Here is a 14,205-nt window from a genome sequence, read left to right on the forward strand (position 1 = left end):
AATTTAAGTTTGAACAATTATTCATTATTATTTCTGCTCATCTTTGATTTAGTCTAGCAGCTCTTTACTTTTAGTTTAAAATGCCATCTTGTGGAAAAAAAGTTTTTGCAACTCTAAAAAGTTTATCACTAGATATAATTTTACAGAAAATTTAAGTTTGAACAAAAGTTCGTTATTTTTTCTGCTCATATTTGTTTTAGTATATCAACTCATTACTTTTATTTGAAAAATGCCCTATTGTGTAAAAAAGTTTTTGTCACTAACAAGTTTATCACTAGACATAAGTTTAAAGAAAATTTAAGTTTGAACAATTATTTGTTATTATTTCTGCTCATCTTCAATTTAGTCTAGCAGCTCTTTACTTTTAGTTGAAAAATGTCCATTGTGGAAAAAAAAAGTTTTTGTCACTCTAACAAGTTTATCATTAGACATAAGTTTAAAATTTCGAAACGAACACAAATTATTCAATATATGAAGAAATAGCTCCCCTCCTCAATTTTTGTTCGTTTTGAAATTTAATGCTGCTCCTTACTTTAAGCTGAAATAATTTATTTTTATTTAATTTCTTCAATTTGAAAAAAGACTTAAATTTCTAATCATTTTTCAGGTCACTCTTGAAATCTCTCTTCCGTTGAAATTTTTTCCAGAAATTGAAACCCGCTGAAAATTTCCTAGAAACATTCTCACACACCATTGTTTACATTTAAATTTATATTTCCATCATAGTGTTCTCAATCTTTTTAGGATGTGTGGAGTGTGTGGGGGCTCACTCATGAGGAGGAGGAGGAGCTTCTAGCTACGTGTACAGAAATTGACGCAAATGAGATTACTCCTGATGAGGAGGAGGAGCTTCTCAGCACTTGTTTCTCAGAGGATCTTTTAAGGAGTGGGCCTTCGGATCGCCCGACACTTCGAGTACGTAACGATTTATTTGAGGGGGTGTCTCCTGAGATTGAGTGTGTACCACCCCCTCTCATAGATATTATAATAGTGGAGGAAGAAGAGGAGGTTCAAATAATTGAACCTGAGATAGTGTATCTGAAAACCATTATAAATATTGATATAACGATAGAATAAATATTTGAAGAATGATTTATTTTTATCTTTGATAGAAATCTTGATTGAGGATAGATATCATTCTAAAGGTTTGCCCATAAATAGAGTCCCGTCATGAGTCCTAGATCAATAAAATTCCCAATCGATGAGGCAATCAAGTTCTCGGAAATTCACTGCCCCCTCGAGGCCTATATAAATAACATTGTGCCCTGTCGATTTCTATGCTCTGGTTAAACCTTCGCCCCCCCCGAGTGCTTAAAACTATACACAACTCCAGCTGCTGACTATAGACTGACCCTGAGTCGTTAGCCCTGACCAGACAAGAAAGAGAACAATTTCGATTTAGAAACAATTTTATTGAATAATTACAACAACAACATCAATAATACTGAACATGTACAATCAGCGATACTGTTTATTGTCTTCAATATGTTTCACCAATGCACTTAAATCAAATTGAAGTCTATTCACGTGTGCTATATCAACTTTAGCGGCGAAACATAATTGATCATCCATTTTAAATTTGCTCAATGATATATCATATCTTGAATATACTGCATCACATTCCAGACAAAGACGTGATACTTTCGTGATTTCCACCGCAATGTTTGGTGCTCTTGTACTATTATCATCAACTCCACTATCAACTTCTAATAGGGTAAACATTCCACTCATCGCCATCGGCAACACAAATATATATCCAAAATGAGTAAAGTCAAACTGTTCTTCTTCTTTTCACTCCTTTGAATTCTCTTCACAGACTAATAAAACTACACTATCAAAAAAACCCGGTCCTTATAGGCCAACCGCCCGCTAATATGTAAGCACGTCTCTGATTGGCTTAGACGGGGGATTTAACCGACTCGCTGATTAACCGAGAAGGAAACACGTGATCTAACTGTTTACCGTTATCGAATCAATAAAATTCCCAATCGATTATGCAATCAAGTTCTCGGAAATCCACTTCCCCTTCGAGTCCTAGATCAATAACATTGTTCCCGTTAGAATTCAATGCACATGTGCAACCTTCGCCCCCCGAGTTATTACACATAGAAACAACAAATAAATCGATCTTGGAAAAAGAGGTCATTGAGCGATTACGTAATCTTTCCCCCTAGGGACTCTATGACCATATTGTTTCATAATGCCCCAAGCTCGTGAACCAATAATTCCACAATCGATTATGTAAATCATCCCTCGTGTCATTCGCACGTGGCCAAACACCAACAGATCGATTGACCTTGACACACCCACATTAGACTCGATCGATAATCCTTGAATAAATTATGTCCCGTCATCCCCACGCTCGTGAATCAATAATTCCACCATCGATTATGTAAATCATCCCTCGTGTCATTCACACGTGGCCAAACAACAACAGATCGATTGACCTTGACACACCCACATTAGACTCGATCGATAATCCTTGAATAAATTATGTAAAAAAAAAAAAGTTGTAGGTGGCAGCAGGGGTGTGGGATCGTGTCAATAGGGGCATCTCTACTAGAGAGAGAGAGAGAGAGAAAGAAAGAGAGAGAGAGAGAGAGAGAGAGAAAGAGAGAGAGAGAGAAAAAGAGAGAAATGTAATGCTGTTACTACTATTACGCAAACAGGATTGACATACCTGAATCAATAGATTCAAAACTAATTTGCCTTCGTTTCGTACGAGGGCATTAAGCAGCTGAGGTATCCAGGGTAACCAGTGAACTGCAGGTACTCCAACAGAGTACTTGTCTAATGCTTCTGCAATTTGAAGTTTCTCATCATCAAATGTCAATAGCCAAATCACCTAAACAAAACATATATTTAAACTGTATTGTCAAAGCTTGGGATAAGCTCTGCGACGCATTTAAATAGTTCAAACAATAGCAGCCTTCTAAAAAATTGAGCCATAAAACTTGTCGTGCCTACAAAACTCTAAACCAGTTAAGAAAATACAAATATGCTAACGATCTAACGATTCACAATTAGTACGGCTCTCTTCAATTCTTAAAGAAAGAGAAAGGCAATATTCTATTTGCCAGATTAAGATTTCCTCCACCCTCTTTCTCACCAAAAATTATGCAAAATGGGCTGGAAGAAGGTCGGCTGTAGTATTTGCGCTACTGACTCATCGTTGAAATATCGAACTAATTTCTACGATCTAATCAAACCAGGAAAGCATAAATAATAGCCGTAATAAAATCAAATGATCCAACATAGATGTGGCAAAGGTCGAGATACAATAGCTCTAGTAGTCCTATTGGGCATTGTAAATATAAACAGAAGTTGTAGAAAAAGGGCAAATGAGGTGAAATATTTGGGTATTATTTTTGATGAGAATAATCCTTCTTTTGAAATGTATTTGCAATATATGGTTTACAGGCGTTAAAAGATATTGGCGTTATATCCCGATTGAAGCTCTTCTTCCATATTATGGACTAAAACTGCGTTTCTTTCTTTTGTTAACTCATATTTATTATACACAACATTCTTGGGTTTCAAATATTTTGACTTTGCATAAAAATTTACAGTTTAGATTTCACAATTACTGAATTAAATCTTCAGCATTTGAATGGAATATTATATTCTTTCTCTACTCTATCTGTCCATAATTCTCCTTCAAACTATAATAAAAACTATTCAACTTCACAGTATCATAACACATTAAGATCTCGTTGTACTTTAAGCATATGGGTCCAAAGGATGTGAATGTATCGACAGTAGCCTTAAAGTACCAAGGACACCTAAAATGAAAACTAATTCATTAAATTGGTCAAGTGCAAACTTACACAGCCATATACGTCTTAAATTAGTGTGAAAAACCGATAATTCATTTTTTAAGGAGAAAGATCGCCTGTTCACATAATGTATTCCAATACGCAAGTTCGTGGCCAATTTCAAAAATAAAGAACGTGTGCTGTTAAACAGAAGAAAATGACCAAAAAAAATAAATCAGTATATAGACTTAGAAAGTGTTGTTTTCTTCTGTGTTCTGGTAAAACAGAAATCGGAACCTAGTTCAGCAAAGCTCTTTTCTTTGAAAAATACTTTTAAGGAATGCTTCTAGAAAAGAGCTTGGCTAGACTAGGCCTATCTTGATGTTACTAGGATTTTTGGCATTCCAGGATCATTTAACCATGAAGCAGTGTAAAGGTAAACATTAATGATTCTAAAAGAAAGTATCAATATATAGGCTACCCTATTGGTAGTTTTGCAGACCAAATAACTTCCAATGAGAGGCTACCTTATGTAGGCCAAGGTAAGACAACTAGGAGGCTGTGTGATTTGCTTGAATATTTTTATATACATATAACTCAGAGTTGCTATATAATAGAAGCATAGGCCTATACCTTTTATTCTTTTTTTATATTATAAATTCACATTTTAATACTGGGGTATTCGCTCTTTGAGTCGGCCTATTTAATTCAGATTTTTTTTATAATCTAAGCAAAACACATTGTCATTTAATATTATATACACAGCACTATAAAATAAAAACAATCGGCAAAATCCTATTGTGTTTACTTTAAACATGGGGAATGATATAAAGTCTTCTCTATGACTTTTTAAACATCAAATTATTATAGAGAAACATGAATAAAGTTATACAGAATGCTTTTTGGTTTTCTTATTTAATATATGATCCACTAAAATGTCATACAAAAGAAATTACATTACCCCACTGATACATAGAGAAAACAACAAAGTCATACAGATGGCTTTTCATAGTTCCAATTGCAGTTCAGGCAACTTGGTGGTCACATATCTTAGTCAGCCCAAAAGTCTTAGTCATCTCTATTGTAATTCAAGTAGACTTTCCAAGTAGGCCTGTCCGCCTAGAGTCTAAGGCATTTTGACCAAGTTTTAGGATTAACATGAACACTAAGTCGCCTGGACTTGCAGTCCTCAGTCAGAAAACCCAATCTATAAGCCAAGACAGTTACACTAAAACAGTATTAATTGAAAATTGGTTGACTGAAAAGTTGCCTGGCCTTGTGTTCAAACAAGTGGCATAGGGTCTACCTGCCTAAAGTCTTAGACAGGCAACCCAGTTTATAAGCCCAGACAGTTAAACTAAAACAAAATTCATTCAAAATTGGTTGATCCAACAAGTTGCCTGGATTTGCAGGTGAACAAGTGACATAAGGTCTGCCTGCCTATAGTCTCAGGCAAGGACAGCTGAGTTTTTGGACTAACATATGAACATCAAATACTCACAGGCAGACCAGCAACAATAATAATAACTGATTGAATTTTCAGAACATATATCCTATAGGCCTTCAAAAAATTATGGGTATTTATTAGTGAAAAGGATGTCACACTATTATACTAAAGCAATGCAGGAAAAAAAAGTACTGTTATAATATCTGGGGAACATGCGAGAAGTGAAGTTTGGTTAATGCTAGTGAAATAAAACAAAATAGGATAAAAATATAATACTTTAGAAACAAATTTTGGCTGTATATTTGCACATTAGGAGGGTGGGGGTAAAGCATAACATATAATAAATACTTAACTGAAACTAACCTAGCGACCTTTTTTCCTCCTAAACCCCAAAAAACTAAGGTTTGAATATAGTTCCTGGAGTGAGAAACCCCTTGTTTATAGAGCATAAGATAGGAAATTACTGGGTAATGTTATCTGTTCTTGCCTTTTCTCAAGTTGCATTCTTGCATGTTGCCCATATATTAGAACAGTAGGAAAAAAAATTTAGTGGAACAAAACAGGAATTATATTAAGAACAAAATTAGAGTCATGGCTTCTCTGAATGACAAATGTTGATTAAATAAATCAATACTATTAGATCATTATCTGTCATTGTTATTTTGTAATATATATTATTGTATTATGAATCACATACAATATATTATTGTATTGTTTGTACTTGCCATTGTACACTGTTTATTCTAATTCAGCATTAGGCCACATAATTTTGGGGTGCCAATTATGTAAGGGGGGAGCAGTTGCCTCAGTTAGACTGTGAAAAATACCTTCTTATTTCTATTTTGCTACTTTTTATTTTATCATGGCTAACTGGTTATTTTTGCCCCATTTACATTTTGAGGATTGGAATCACTGACATAATTACCAGATACAGATCATCTGCACAACTGGGTTATATTTTGTTTAGTGATGAGCCTGAATAAAAGACTCTTGCTTAGTTACTTCATAATAAATAAATTATTATGGTTATTAGACTTTGAAGTTGATACCACGAGCCTATGCTTTACTCCCCCCTAATATGGAAATATATAGCCTAAGTCAGCTTCAATCATTAGTCAGCTACATATGACCTATTTTTCTCATTAGTCCTTTACTTTTCTCCAGTTATTTAAAGAAGCAAATTTTTGAGCATAGGGTTACTAGGTTTCTATGGGCTGTTCTGAGTCTTCTAGCCCCTTCATGGCTCAAAATTAATTGTCCCTGTAAAGTGATTATTTAATTATAAAAGAGCATGAAAAATACTCATTATTTTGAATTGTGATGAAACAATAAATTTTGTTGAAAACTGCAGTCTAGGCTATATACCAAAAATATGTTGTTGATTTATACTTCAGGGTATATTTTTCACCATTATGGAGGGAGGGAGGGGGGGATTCTTTGTAAATTGAGCTATATATGGATTTGCAATGGATTTCTGAATATACGTGTGTATTATTTTTTAGGCCAGACCATCTTAATATTAAATTAGGCTAATAATAAAACTTTAAATATATCTTTGAACTTAGAAGCTAAATTTTTTTTATAATGTCCTTTGCCTATCACATTTAAAACATTTGAATTGGTTTAATTTGATTTTGATTGTTTTTTTTTGTGATCTTTTGTTTTATTAAAAATATTTATTTTTTTAAAAAAATTTAATATCATGTTAATAAAAATAAAATTTAATATCGCCAAATGCCCCCCCCCCCCCCTCTTCTATACTATCTTGATAGTATACTGTCTGTTCTTTAAATAACAAAATATTTAACTTATTGGCACCCCTTCTTTAAAAAAAAATTGACGCATTATGATTTAAATATTATCGCTCACTACTCCCCCCCCCCCTCTCTGGATACCACCTTGATAAAATACCGTCTCTGCTTTAAATTAAAAAAAAAAAATTGGGGATCCCTGCTTTCAATAAAAAAAATTTCGAGATATTATCATTTAAATGTAATACTTCCCCCCCCCTCTGGATACCACATTCATAGGATTCTGTATCAGCTTTCATTAGAAAAATAATTTACTTAATAATTAACTAGGTCACTATATGGTTCAAACAAACATGCAAAATAACGTTAAAAATCTTAGTGTTCCTTGAAAAAAATTGAGGGTATGAGTAAGGGGGTACAAAGACAACAACAAAAATGTCAAAATTACTCAGATATACCTCAAATTATTGGAAAACTGAGTCATAGATTTGCCGTGGCATTCAATAAGATCCAAAGAATACAATTAAAAGGGAGCACACACAGAAGCCGAATTAGGCCAGTAGCCCATGAGAAATCGTAAAATACCCAAGGCAATGTACAAGTCCTAATGGAGGGCCTTGAGTCCATCAAAATATTTCAATGGTTTCCAAGGGACTTTGATATCATTTTCTTCTGTCTCCATTTTAAATGAAAAAAAAAATTAACCTTTTGGCATCCCCGCTTTCAATAAAAAATTAGGCATTATCAATTAAAAATGATAGCCCTCTATCCCCCCTCCTATATTCAATAATTTACAATTTATTTTTGAATAATATGTTTGAGGTAACTTCCAGTTCAATCTTTAATTCCCAAACCTTGTACATAGCTTAGTCTATAGCTAAATTTGTCACAATAGAAGGTTTTTTTGGGATTCAACTTGAAAATAAAATTCCTGACTACAAACAATGTAAGAAATAACGATTGGGAAACTGCATTCTAAATGGTCTGAACTCATTTCATAAAGACGATCCTGTTTTTTGTCAACACATAAAGATCTGTGTATATTGCACTATTTGCAATTGCATCTGTCTCTTATTTATGCAAAGTAACAAAAGAGACGAAAATTAATGAACAAGAGAGTAGTCAAGAATTATGGTATGCCAAGTAATATTTGGCAGGGAAAGTCACTGGTGATAAATCGCTAGGGGTGGCACCGTGATTGCGTGATTTTTGGGGAACCAAATTTTTTTTCGGGGTGACGCATAGATTTTCGGGGAAATACCCGAAAATTCGGGGATAGGACAAGCCCTGCCTGGTTTCCAAGCAGGAAAATCGAAATACTAAACGAAACAAGAAGGAAAAGCTCCGACTTTGCGGTTGACGCAATAAAGAATTGCCGCAAAATTAATTTGAAATCGACCAATCGCCGCCGTCTCTGTCGGCGGCGGTGTGCCTTCAGCGCGCCGTTGGCATTACGACCCTTCGGTGGTGCCAAGCCTCGTCGGTGGCGTGTGATCGATCCACCGGCATGGTGTCGGGTTCTAGCTGGAACAAGTATCTTGAAATGGTATCTTGCATACCATCTAGCGCTTATATTTTCTGACACATCAGAATAGTCACTTTCTGAACTTGAGGTCATATTTTTTCACAAAATGTATTTTCACAAATATATATATAACAATCAACAGATTTTGTAAATTTAAATTTTCACAAATGAAAAACAGTGTCGGATTCGTAGGAAATAGTTTTCGCTAATATTATTCAGCTCCGAAGTTTATCGTTGTTTTATTATTGACAACACTGTTTTGCGAATTTATTCAAACTAAAAATGCTAATAGCAGCTAAACAAAAACTCGTAGGAAACCCGGATTTTCAGGTATGAATAGACCTAAAATAGATTAAGAGGGCTAAATGTGTTTTCATTTTGATGTCCTTGGTACTTTAAGAAAACTTTGAGTCAGAATATTTTCATATTCTGATATTGTCAGCTGTTTTATATCGTTATCTGCTTTGTTTTCATGAATATTAATTTGTTTGGTGTATTTCTTTTGCTTTTGTAGTTCTACTTGTGTTTACATTATTGTAGTTTAGTCTTTGATAAGTCTTTTTGGAAAATACGCTTATATGAGGCCTGCCACAGGTTGAAGGAGTCACAAATGGAACTTTTTTTTTGCGGAAAAAGGGAGCTTTTGACACCGAAAAAAGGATTAACAGAAACCTGGTCCAGATGTTGTTTAACGTATCAATGACACAATCAACATCATAATTAATATTCAAACAGATCTCTTATAAAACCGAAAACAGGACGGTCAGCAATGGTGCGTCATCTTCATGAGTAATATCAAGACGGTCCGACCCCTTGGCTTTCCAATTGGATTTTCTCAGATTTCTTTCTTTTTTTATTTTCAACTATGAAGGTGCAAAAATTCGAAAAAAAACCAGAAGTAACTACTTTGATTAAAAAAACTGGAAAATAATCATAAAACCGCAATATTTCAAAATTACTTGTTTTTTTTCTGGCTTTGGCTTTGCTTCCTTCAGATCATCGAAAGATCTGTTCGGTGTGCAATAAAAGTGACCCATCCAACATGGTTAAGGCGAGCTGAATATCAATCAGGTTTTTCTGCTCAATACCCATTTTAAATCAATTTCTGGCTTCTTTAAAATCTTGTCAGTAGCTTGCTCCTTGTACCCAGCACTTTTTTTTTCTTGTAACGACTTTTCAAGAGCCTTTATGCTTTGCTTGCTGGAAAAAGTCCAGCGAAAATTTTCATTTCTTTTTCTGCCTTTTCTGCAAACCAGAGAATTTCTGCAATTCGAAACCTCATTCTTAGACAAAGCCAGAGAATTATACCATGAGGCATTACATAAGCATAGCAATCTAATACTACTAAATGGTACAGCAATCTAATACTACTAAAGGACATGGGGTAGAAGAAATGGAGACATAATGATGCTGTCGGATTTTTGGTTTTGGAAAGTGGGCTATAAACCTCTAATGAAGGGTTTTTGAACAAAGGCGATTCCAGTGGTAAACTTTCCGATCTGAGGCCATTTTCGAGAGGTTTCAGGCGTTTTCTTTTTCTTTCCTTTTTATTCCAAAAGAAAATTTTTGAGACTATAAACTAAATACTGAACTGAAAGCGAATAACAGTTACCACTACCGAACTTCTTTTATTTGAGTATTTTTAGTATTATTTTTTTTAAAACCTTTTTACATTTTCGATTACTATGGCCCGAGGATTGTTCTTTATTAGGTTACAGGTGACACTGTAGTAATAACATAAAGATTAGGTAGGCAAGGGTTTGACATCAATTGCTACTTTGGTGAATTTATTAGTGCATTTTGAGCGAGCTGAGAAAAAATTTCCAATCTTTGGGAATATATATGTAAACAAAATGAATGCAAAAAAGCTCAGCAGCTTAAGGGGGGACGCCAGACCAAAGCCGTTTTGGCCGATTCGAGCCCTTTTCCTGGTCGGCAAAAAGGCTCAAACACAAAGGTATCAGATTTCACACAGACTTGAGTAAACAAACTCGAAGAGGGTGACTTCCAGGGGTTCTTTACGCTTTTGAACAAAAGGAAGCCGCTTTTGAACAACTGACCGCTTTTGAACAAAAGGAAGCGTTAACCCCCTCAGCATAATTTATGCGCCCACATCCGTTTGATTCCAAGTATTTTAGGCTCTTTGTCGGGTGATAAGCAGTTTGAAACGTTGGTATGTAAAGTATTTGAAGGGACTGCAGTCAGCAAGTGTTTTTTATAAAAATATACTGCAACTGTTTCAATAGAATGTTTTTTGCTGTATTTTTAAGTGCCAATTACGACAATATTGCCAGCAGCGATCTCGCAGGCAAACCCAAAATTGGTTTTTGAGTTTTTTTGGGATTTCAGGAAAAATAGGTGTCGTATTTAGCATTTTGCTAAATCAAAATGTTCACCTGATTCTATTCTATTAGAAAAGACTGAGACCGCCTAACTGCCTCAACTATTAATGTCAGACAAACTCAAAACGCTTACTATGGGAGAAATAGGAAGGTCGCTTCAAGTATGGTCGCCCCTTAAGTGACTCCAGAGGCAAAGGATGTCAAATCTCTTCGTCCATCTTTATCAAGAAGACTAGGACATTGTAGCTTTGAAACGATTTTACAGTCTTCAGGACACTAATAGTCTGTAACACAATGAAAAGACTTCTTAGATGAAGTATAGAAACGGCTTAACCTTGCAAAAAGGGACTTTTAGGGACTTGAGAGCTGTTTTAGGGACTTTTAGAGACCTTCTCCAGTTTTAGGGACTTTAGTGACCTTGTGGCAGTCCTGTTATATGCTTTTTGTATGTATAGTTTTAGTTTCAAAATTAAAACATCTGTATCTGTAAAATCGAAATTGTACGATTTCTGGACGATTTCTATCGAAGTATCTTCGAACGCGCTTTTTGAGAAAAAAAGAAAACAAACAAATAAATAAACAATAAAATTTTGCGCAAAATACAAACTTCAAATAACGAAGAACAAAATGAGTCATAAAAACAAGGCTTTTCAAAATTAAACAAGTAAATCTATAGATCTAATAAATGAATTTGAGAATATCGTTACTAGCATATATTAGACTTAGCAAGCCAAGATATGACGCATCCCATCTCGCAACATGAGGCTAAATCGTAATTGTAGTAATACAATCCAAAAGCTTAAAAGGATAGGGATCAAATTTTGCTTTCACAAAAATTTCAAAATGTTGGCGGATTTCACCTAGTCCCGTCGACATGAACGAACTCACTTAAATACTGCGTCAAGCAAACAGGTCATAAGCGAGACTAGGACCTGTATCCGATACTTATCTTATGCCAACATTTTGGTTTAGTTTCTGAAGTTTTAATATATTTTTTATCCCTTCGTTCTAAATTTTATAAAGAGTTCTGGGACTTCAAATCAAATATTTAATATTGAAACAGAAGAATTAAGTTCAAAACGCTTAGTTTAAACGTCTCTAATTCCAACTAAAAGGGCTCGTCTAACCCACTACTTCTTTAAAAATGTGAATAAGTTTATTCACTACCTTTGATAAATATTTCCTTGCTTTTGGTTCATTTTGATGCCGACACGCATGAAGATAGCAAGTGACTGCAGATACTCCAAGGGTGACATTTTTTGGATCTTTAACAAAGACTTGCTCTAAATAATCTCCCCAGAAGGCCCATCCTTTGGTGAGGCTATCATGAAGCTGCACAGCAGCTGAGAATGCTTTATTTGCATCATCAGATCTTCCGAGCTGAGCCAACATTAGGCCTTTGTAAGCATAAAATTCAGCAGTCATCTCTTTCGTGAAATATTTCAAATTAGTTGAATCAATAACTTCCAGTCCCTGAAAAATGAAGACGCATGTTTAAATAGACCTATTTTATTTCTGTTTTTTTTTGTAACTTTTTGGGTGATTTCTGCAAAAAATTGCTCGCAAAATCTTTAAATTACATGTGATAAAAATACTTTTTGGTCCAAGAACTAAATGTGCAGTTTTAATAGAGCCTTTTCCACTGAATTCGAATATCAAGTTTCCATCGAAAAAGGTTTTCACACATTGCATTTTTTAAATTGTTTTTAATAAATCAAAAATACCAAAAATCCAACGACAAAATTATTTAAACCCGTCACAAGTTACTTCGATCTCAAAATAAAGGAAATTCAAGGAAATCCTCCTCCTGAAAATTCCCTCATATAGAAGACTCCCTCTATGGAAAATACCCCCAGAAAGTTCTCCCCTCCAGATAATTTCCCCCTGCGCATTAATAACGATTGTATTTTTAAATCTAAGGGTATTTGAGATAAGATGAAATATTTATTTCAACAATTTTCCACCACAAACCCCGAGGTGCCAAATTCGAATTTCGGAGTCATAAAATAAAGTGTCAGATTAAGTTAAAAAGATAAAAAAACTGGTAAAAAAAAGAAGAAAGAATTAGATAGACACTGGTAAAAAAAAAAGAATTAGAAACTGGTAAAAAAAGAGATCTAAAAAAGAATTAGATAATATATACATTTATAAAAAAGATTTTTAAAGGGACATATGGAAAGGGGGGGGGGGGAACAAGCGAACGGATGCAAATCTTGGGTAATACCAGTGCCAAATAATAAAAGAGGAAAACTAGCAGGATATTTTTCTTATTTTTTCTGTAATGAAGGGGGCAAAGGTTTTTTCATATCTAGAGGTAAAGCAACGAATGGGGGAAAAGACAGGGACGAGTTCAGAAACAGTCCGTGGCGGGCGGAATCTAGGTGAGTGTCTTTTGGGTAAAATGTTTTCCGTGCGAGCGTTTGCTATTGCATTTTTGCAAAACAGAGACACGACGTTAATCTCATGCACTCAAGCGTTTCCAACATCTTCTTTTTTTTTAGAAGAAGGGAGTATGGAACCTTAGCTTCTTGGAAAATTATTCGCACGGCTCTTTTTTGCATAGATTCAATTTTTCTGATTCATCGCGGGAGATGCCACGGTGTCACCCCGGACAAGCATACTCAAGATGTGGGCGGACAAAGGAAGCATAAATCCTTAAAGAATGGGAAGGGGGACACTAAATCTATTTAAAAGCTTAAGAAGAGAAATAGAGGCATAAGCTCTATGGATGATATGTTTAACATGGATATCCCACTTCAAATTAGAAGAACTTGTGACGCCAAGTAATCTAAAGGAGGACACATAAATTTCTGGGGGGATGAGGCTAGCAAAACAGGGTGAGGTTTTAAGGAAACGTATTGGCATTTTCACTGATTTAGAGGGGATTACCCTCATGTCTAAGTCCAAGGCATCGTCTGCAATGTCATTGAGGATGGTCATAGGGTTGCTTTTTAAATTTGTATAACAGGTTTCAAGAACCGTTAGGTCATTCACAAATTTTCATCTGTCAGGAAATTCCTCAGCGAGACTGTTAATAGTAACTGAAAAAAGGGAGAAGACCTAGGAGAGTACCTTGGGGTACTCCACTGTGGACGGGGAGGGGACTGGAATAACAATTCTGATATTTGACTACGTGTGATCTGTTAGATAAGAAAGAGGCAACCAATTTCCCCAGGAAGGAACTCATATTAAATTCAATGACAAGTTTCTCAAGTACATACATTGTGGTTAACAAGGTCAAATGCTTTTTGAAGGTCAATCGAAACTAAATTTCATCAGCAACTAGGCTTTTCGAAAATTTTCCCTATTGGATCAATTAGAGAAACAAAGTAACGAGACGTAGAAGTGAATTTCAAGTTTCTAAATTGCCTCAGGTCAGTAAGAA

General features: G+C 34.9%; 1 protein-coding gene across 1 annotated transcript in view; it reads right to left on the reverse strand.

Annotated features, from left to right (window-relative positions):
• Positions 1–14,205, reverse strand: part of Nipped-A (Transcription-associated protein Nipped-A) — a 178,121-nt gene that overhangs the window by 41,875 nt on the left and 122,041 nt on the right. The window contains exons 28-29 of the mRNA XM_089093494.1: positions 11,988–12,293; positions 2,681–2,845 (exon numbers count right to left, since the gene is read on the reverse strand). Of these exons, the coding sequence (XP_088949620.1) occupies positions 2,681–2,845; positions 11,988–12,293 (471 nt within the window). The remainder of the gene's footprint in view (positions 1–2,680; positions 2,846–11,987; positions 12,294–14,205) is intronic.

This window comes from Artemia sp. Qi Xiang Cuo, chromosome 8 (assembly GCF_049724085.1).
Source record: "Artemia sp. Qi Xiang Cuo chromosome 8, ASM4972408v1, whole genome shotgun sequence".
Classification (NCBI taxonomy): domain Eukaryota; kingdom Metazoa; phylum Arthropoda; class Branchiopoda; order Anostraca; family Artemiidae; genus Artemia; species Artemia sp. Qi Xiang Cuo.